General features: G+C 62.5%; 1 protein-coding gene across 22 annotated transcripts in view; it reads right to left on the bottom strand.

Annotated features, from left to right (window-relative positions):
• Positions 1 to 3,684: 3,684 nt before the first annotated feature.
• UNC13A (unc-13 homolog A) overlaps positions 3,685 to 6,284 on the bottom strand; it is a 114,847-nt gene continuing 112,247 nt past the window's right edge. For all 22 annotated transcript variants that reach the window (XM_043535929.1, XM_037885918.2, XM_037885921.2 and 19 more), the window contains 3 exons: positions 6,032 to 6,124; positions 5,525 to 5,684; positions 3,685 to 4,138 (listed from right to left, as the gene is read on the bottom strand). In XM_043535929.1, the coding sequence (XP_043391864.1) occupies positions 3,850 to 4,138; positions 5,525 to 5,684; positions 6,032 to 6,124 (542 nt within the window). In that variant the 3' untranslated portion in view covers positions 3,685 to 3,849. The remainder of the gene's footprint in view (positions 4,139 to 5,524; positions 5,685 to 6,031; positions 6,125 to 6,284) is intronic.

Here is a 6,284-nt window from a genome sequence, read left to right as displayed (position 1 = left end):
TCCTTCCTGGCCGTGATACAACACTGCAGAGGGCCCAGCTGTCCCGGACCAGTGCCAGGGAGCTGGAGGGGTAATGTCTAAGTCCAGCTGTGGGGGGGAGGAGGGGTGTTAGGTGCCCAAATCAGCTTGGCCTTTAGCCTTGAAACCAGCCCTACCTCTGCTAGCCCCCCAGTGCATCCAGCCAGGGAGGCCCAGCTGCCAGCCCCTCTGCTCAGCATGGGGCTGGGCCTGAAATGAGTTGGGGGTAGCAGAGGCAGCCACTCTTGGCTCAGAAGTGACCAGTCAGTGCCAGGGAGAGTAAGAGCAGCAAGTTACTAATGGAGGTCGGGGGGGGGGGGGGTATTAAAACTCCCTAGCTATTAAGAGGCCAGGAAGGGGTGGGGGGCAGATTATCCCACAGCGGCTAGTAGTGGTTCTTGCCCCTTCCTCTCAGCTACCTGCTTCTGGCCATGGGAAGAGCCAGGATCCTGCACTGGACCTTGGGGCAGCTCCACGCTGTTCTTGGAGGCTCCCAAGGTGCTGCTGGGTTTCCTTTGTGGTAGGGCTGGTGGGTGTTTACACAGTTGGGGGCAGCTGGCTGGGTTTGGGGTTCCTCTCTAAGGGGAGGGGACTGGGACCAAGCGGTGCCTTTGCCATGGACAAGTGAGCATGGCAGAGCAGGGCACAGGGTTACAAGGGCTGCACCTCCGTCCCCTGCGCCATGTGGCCGTGGTCTGACGCGATAGCCCTTTGGAGCTGTTGCAGTCAGGTAGAGAACACGGAAAAACCATCTGTATTTACAGCTATTTACATATTTACAGAGCTGTTGGTGGGGGCCAGGCCGTCCCATCCCATCCCCTCTCCCTGGGCACAGCTCCCTGGTGCAACTCAATCCACAGCCGCCCGGCTGCCAAGGCTGGTACCGGGCAGGGCAGGGAGGGGGGAGCTGGTGCCTGGGCCTGGAGGCTGCTGTGCCCCCGTTTTGCCTGCGGGGAGGTAGGAGGTTGCCTGCCCCGTATGGGGATGAGAGGCCGGTGTGGGCACGAGGAGCAGAGGGTTGGGCCTCCCCCTGCCACCCTGGGCCTAGCCGCGCTGCATGGGCCCCGCAGTGCCCGGTCTGAATCAAGCCTCCTGACTCTCAGACCCCTCGTCAGCGGGTGCTGGGGCACGGCTCCTGCACCTGGCCAGAGCCCTCGCTGCGTAAGCTGGGCCTGGGCGCTGCTGAGTCACTGGGGCAGCCGGGAGTGAGCGTACGAGACGCTGGAGGTCAGAACCAAGCCCGGGCCCCGAGCAGGGTGAGCGCTGCCTCTGGCCTGACGTGAGGCTATTCTGGCTACAGGATCCGGCCTTCCTGGACAGCTGCTGCCCACGGAGCTGGGCCAGGCTCTCGGCTTTCCGGGGCAAGGGCGGGGTGGCTACAGGCTCTGTCTGGGGCCTCAAATCATCTGTGCGCAGAGCACCCCCTTCCCCCAGGCTCAACTGCGCGCCCTGGGCTCTCCACTGGGTCCGGCCATCACTCCATCCAGCTGCCCCACATGGTGGGGCTGTGGCAAAGACTCTTGCTTTAGGGACCAGCTGAGCCCACCCTGGCCTATAGGCCCCATGCACTTGGGTCTGCTAAATCAGGCAGTGCTGCCCATGGGCACAGCCCCACGGCTGTGGCGGGAAGGGCTGGAAGCTGCAGTGAAGGTGGGGATGGGGTCTCTCTCCTACCCGTGAGGTACCCGGGTTCCTGGCTGCCAGGAAGAGATGGGCTCTATGTTTCCATCTGGCGGCCGATGGCCAGCGAGGCATGGAAGAGGGAGGCACGGTCCCTGCAGAAAAATGATGGAGTTGGCACTCTCCTGGGGAGAGGGGATTCATGCTGACAGGGCCAAGGCGCGGCCAGCCAGGCAGAGCGGGTAGGAGGGTTCTTGGCACACCTGGGCTCAGGCTGTGCCAGGGAATGGATAAAGCCCACGGACCTCCCCCCCGTGCTCGCAGCGCGTCGCTGGGGAACAGGCAGGCGCCCTGCTGAGCCCGGGCCCTGCTGCTGAACTCCACTCGCCCCTGCAGCCAGGCCGGGGGTGGTGGGAGCTCTCCCAGGTGGCGGGCAGGGGAAGGTTTAGGGCCCCCAGGACCATCGTGCAGCGCTCTGCGCACAGGGGCAGCGCTCTTTGCCCCACTGCTTTTCAAGCACCCTGGGCCCGTGTGGGAGTCCCGCTGCCTACCGGCTGGGAGCACCCACCCCAGCACCACCGGGCCCTCAGCACGCCGCCAAGGCAGGAATCACGGGCCTGTGCCACTCTCCCCCTTGGCAGAAATATTTTGCCTTTTAGCCTGTAAAGTGACCCAACCTCCTCGGGTGCCTCCCCTTGTCCCACCTGCTGCATCAACTCACTTGCACCCATGCTGCGACTCCGACGTTTTCACTCCCTCCCACCTCCACCGCCCGCCACCCAGCCTTCCTTTACTCACCGGCTCCCCCACGCAGGCTGGCAAGGAGCGGCCCTTGACCCTGAGGCATCCCCACCCCCCTTTGCGGCTCCTCCTCTCCCAGGGAGCCTACCCTGCTTCAGCCCCCCAGGAAGGGCTGCCTGCGGGGAGGGGGGAGATGGTGTTTGCAAAGGTGCTGCAGATGGCACGTCCCTGTCCCAACGCAGGCGCTGCCTGGGAAGGATGCTGGCGCTGCGGCTGCACCCTATTTATACCTGGGGGCAGGACCCCTTCCTAACAGCACAAGGCCCTGCCTCCTCCCGGCGGCACTGGCCTCCTGCCATCTCCGGGCCTGCCGGGGAGGGAGGGTAGAGCTGGGATCCTGGTTCCTTAGCATGATGCCACCCCACGTGTGTGCGGCCCCGTAGAAGAGACCTGTCAGTGGTCCTGGTTCACATCTCCCCCTCCCCTGCCCTGCTCTCCTGCTAGCACTCTCCTGCCACTGGCCTGGGTGGACAAGATCGGCCCCAGCCCTGCTGCCTGGCCTCAGACTAAGCTGCTCTGAGCCACCTGCCCAGGACTGCACAGGCCCTGGGCATGGGGGATACGGTACAGGGCTTGGCTATTGCTGACTCAGCTTGTGGCAAGCTCTGGCGTGGGGGGCAGCGGACTCCCAGAGCTGCCAGCCAGAGCAGGCTGATGCTGGCCCGTGTGTATCCTTAGCAACCATGCTCCGTGACGGTAGCCCTGGAGGAGGAACTAAGGCCCCCGCTCAATCTCCCTGTGCCCATTGCTGCCTGGCTCATCTCTATTGCTGAATGACGTTGCCATGACCACAGGGCGATTTGGACATGTGATGCTGCCTCCTACTGGAGGGAATCAACCTACTCAATCATGTGTCATATCCTCTATACTGCTACCAGCTAGGGTGATTCTCCTGGAGCTCAGGGACGAGTGTGGGGGCTGGAAGGGCTGGGATCGAGCCTTGCTTCCCTTGGAAGTGGAGGGAAGTGCTGTGCCAGCCTTGCGGCCATACTGAGTGGCTCACATTTGTTCAAACGCTCCTGCCTCACGGTCAGCTCCAGGCCTCGGCTTCTGCCTCTCCCAGCATCTTTTGCGACAGAAACAGGTTTGGGAAGAGGCGATAAGTCCACCCCTGCCAGCAGCGAGGGCAGCTTGCGCTCCCTGGGGCGGCTGCATCTTCTCTGCCCCACAGCAGCCGGGGCAGTGCCCTTGAACTGCAGCCCAGGGATGCAGGGAGGGGCACAGAGTGTCTGTTTTGATCCCTGGCACTGGGAAGTGGGCGCCTGCTTGTGGCTGCCCGGAGTGGGGGCTCCCTTCCCTAACCGGTGGGGGGCTGTGGACGACCTTATGGCTTTTACGTGGCTGGAGGATGCTGTAGAAAAGGGACAGGACGGGGGTGGTGCTGGGGATGTTCTACACCTGCTCAGGCCCTTAACTGCTGCCTTCCTCGGCCGAGCGCGTGTCCGACTTGAGCTTGACGAACTCCTTGGCCACCTCGTCGTTGTTGCGCTGAGAGAGGATGCGCAGGACGGTGAGGCCCGTGTCGTCCATGTGGATGCGCCGGCCCAGGGGCAGCCAGCAGGCGCAGCTGCCCCGCTGCACGATGTCCTTGAGCTGAAGCACAGCGATGCCCACCGTGCGGTCCTCCCGAGCGAAGCAGTAGTCCTTGACGCACACCTGCACCTCGTAGCACTCGGGGCCCGTCTCACTGCTCAGGGTGCTGCGCGGGAGGGAAGGGGACGGACACGGTCACCGGCCCCGCCCGCAGGGTCCTGCGTGCCAGCCGCTGCGTGCACCAGGGCACTGCTGCGTCGCTGCCCAGGAATCAGCCTTGGGCGGGGGGGGATTGCAGAGTGGCGCTGGTCACCTACCCAGGCGGGAACGTGGCCCCCAGGCCCCCAGGAGGGGCAGGGCCCTGGGACCCCGGTGGTTGTCTCTCCCTGGCAGCTGTTGGGTCCCTGGGCTACCACAGCAGCTGCCTGGGCAGTGGGGGTGGTGCCCCAGCCCAGCGTGGCCGTCTCTGGCTCTGAGGGAAGGGAAAACGCTGCTGGCCGCAGGGCGAGGTTCCCAGAGGCTGGAGGCGCCGAAGCTGAGCTCCAGCTGCCATCGCGGGCCCAGGCGGCCAGCCATGCAGCGACCGCCCTGCCACCCCAGGGCTAAACGCCTCTTACCAGAAACCAGCCGGGAGAGCGTCAGCTGAATCATTAATTGTAACTAGTAATCGCTGGGGGAAAATATCGGCAATTCATAGCGAAGGGGGTGTTTCATGATCAGCCTGACTCCAGCGATGGTGGAGCAACGTGGGGAGAAAAGGTCGATTTTTTTCGACTTTGGAAATGGTGCTGCAGTGCCTCATGGGAGCTGCTTAGTTCAGGTGCCTCGCGCTCCTATTTTCCTCTACAGGCAGAGCTCCCTGGCTGGACTACAACTCCCATGGTCCCCTCCTTGGAGCAAGGAAGCAGAGCCTCATGGGAGCCCCAGCCGTGGTGCCTCATGGGAGCTGTAGTTCATGCGCCCATTCTCTTCTATAGGTGTGGCTCCCCGCCTGGACTCCATCTCCCATGGCGTACCATGGGCGGTGGTGCGTTAGGGGAACCCCAGGCCACAGTGCATCATGGGAGACATAGAATCAGAGAATGTCAGGGTTGGAAGGGACCTCAGGAGGTCACCTAGTCCAACCCCCTGCCCCAATTTTTGCCCCAGATCCCTAAACGGCCCCCTCAAGGATTGAACTCACAACACTGGGTCTAGCAGGCCAATGCTCAAACCACTGAGCTCTCCCTCCCCCAACCGTTTTTTGTGAAAAATTTCATTTAGTCAAAACCCCAATTCTCCATCAAAAATCATCTTAGAGGGAACATTTTTGACCAGCCCTAGGTGGCACTTTGAACAGCATGCCCCCCCCCCCCCCAGTGCATCAGCTGACTCAGAGAGAAGCACAGACATCACTGAATCACCACCGCTCACGTGCAGTTCATTTTCCACTGCAAATCCCTGCCCTGCTTCGCTCATAAGATCTTGGTCTATCAGGCGGGGCGGGGCAGGGGGGAGATGATGGACTGGGGGGGGGACAGGGACGACTGAAACCTGTGTCAAAGCCACTCACAACTGGAAGCTTTCGTTGTATTTGGGGGCCCAGCTGTTGTTCTTGGACTTGGTGGCAAATTTCCTCTTCTTGTCACTGAGATGGGGCCCAATGATGTTGACCTCGATGAAGGGCCGGAAGATGCCCGATGTTTGCCACTTGAGGTCATTAGCAGCCACGACTGTGAGAAAAGAAAGGGTGCATCAGCTGGTCGCTTGGGGCCGTGGGGAGGATGGGGGGCACTGGGAGGGCTGGTGGGAAGGGTGCAGCCCAGACCAGGCAGTGCTGGCTGCTCCTAGCCTTTGGCAACCGAAAGTTCAATTGCTGAAACGTTGTGACCACAGGAGACTCACGCCTGCCCATCTCCCAACAACCCTGGCGGCAGGGCAACATCCTGGGCCAGCCAGGTAGGGCTATTGAAGGGGTTCGGGCATGTGCATGTCCCCAAAGAGCCGGGAGGGTACCCCTGGCCTCCTGCCTCCCTCCCTGTGCTCAGAGCACTGGGCACGCCCCATGCCGGGCACCAACCTTTGACGGTGACTTTGTGTTCCCCGGTGCCAGGGTGAGTGAAGAGCTCTATGTGGATCGACACCTCCCCGACTGGGTCATCCACGCCAGATCCTGCGCCGCAAAGGCAAGGCAAGCTGTGAGCCCCCCCTCCAGCCAAGCACACACGGCAGGCCAAGTTGGGCCCACCCTGCTGGAGGAATCAGGTCACCAGCTTGGGCTGAGCACCTCAAAGGCAGAGAGGAGACAACTGCTCATGGATGTCCCCCCCCGA

The sequence above is a fragment of the Chelonia mydas genome, chromosome 25 (assembly GCF_015237465.2).
Source record: "Chelonia mydas isolate rCheMyd1 chromosome 25, rCheMyd1.pri.v2, whole genome shotgun sequence".
In the NCBI taxonomy this organism is placed as follows: Eukaryota; Metazoa; Chordata; order Testudines; family Cheloniidae; genus Chelonia; species Chelonia mydas.
Note: the sequence above shows the minus strand (reverse complement) of the source record. Positions and strands in the feature narration are given on the sequence as shown.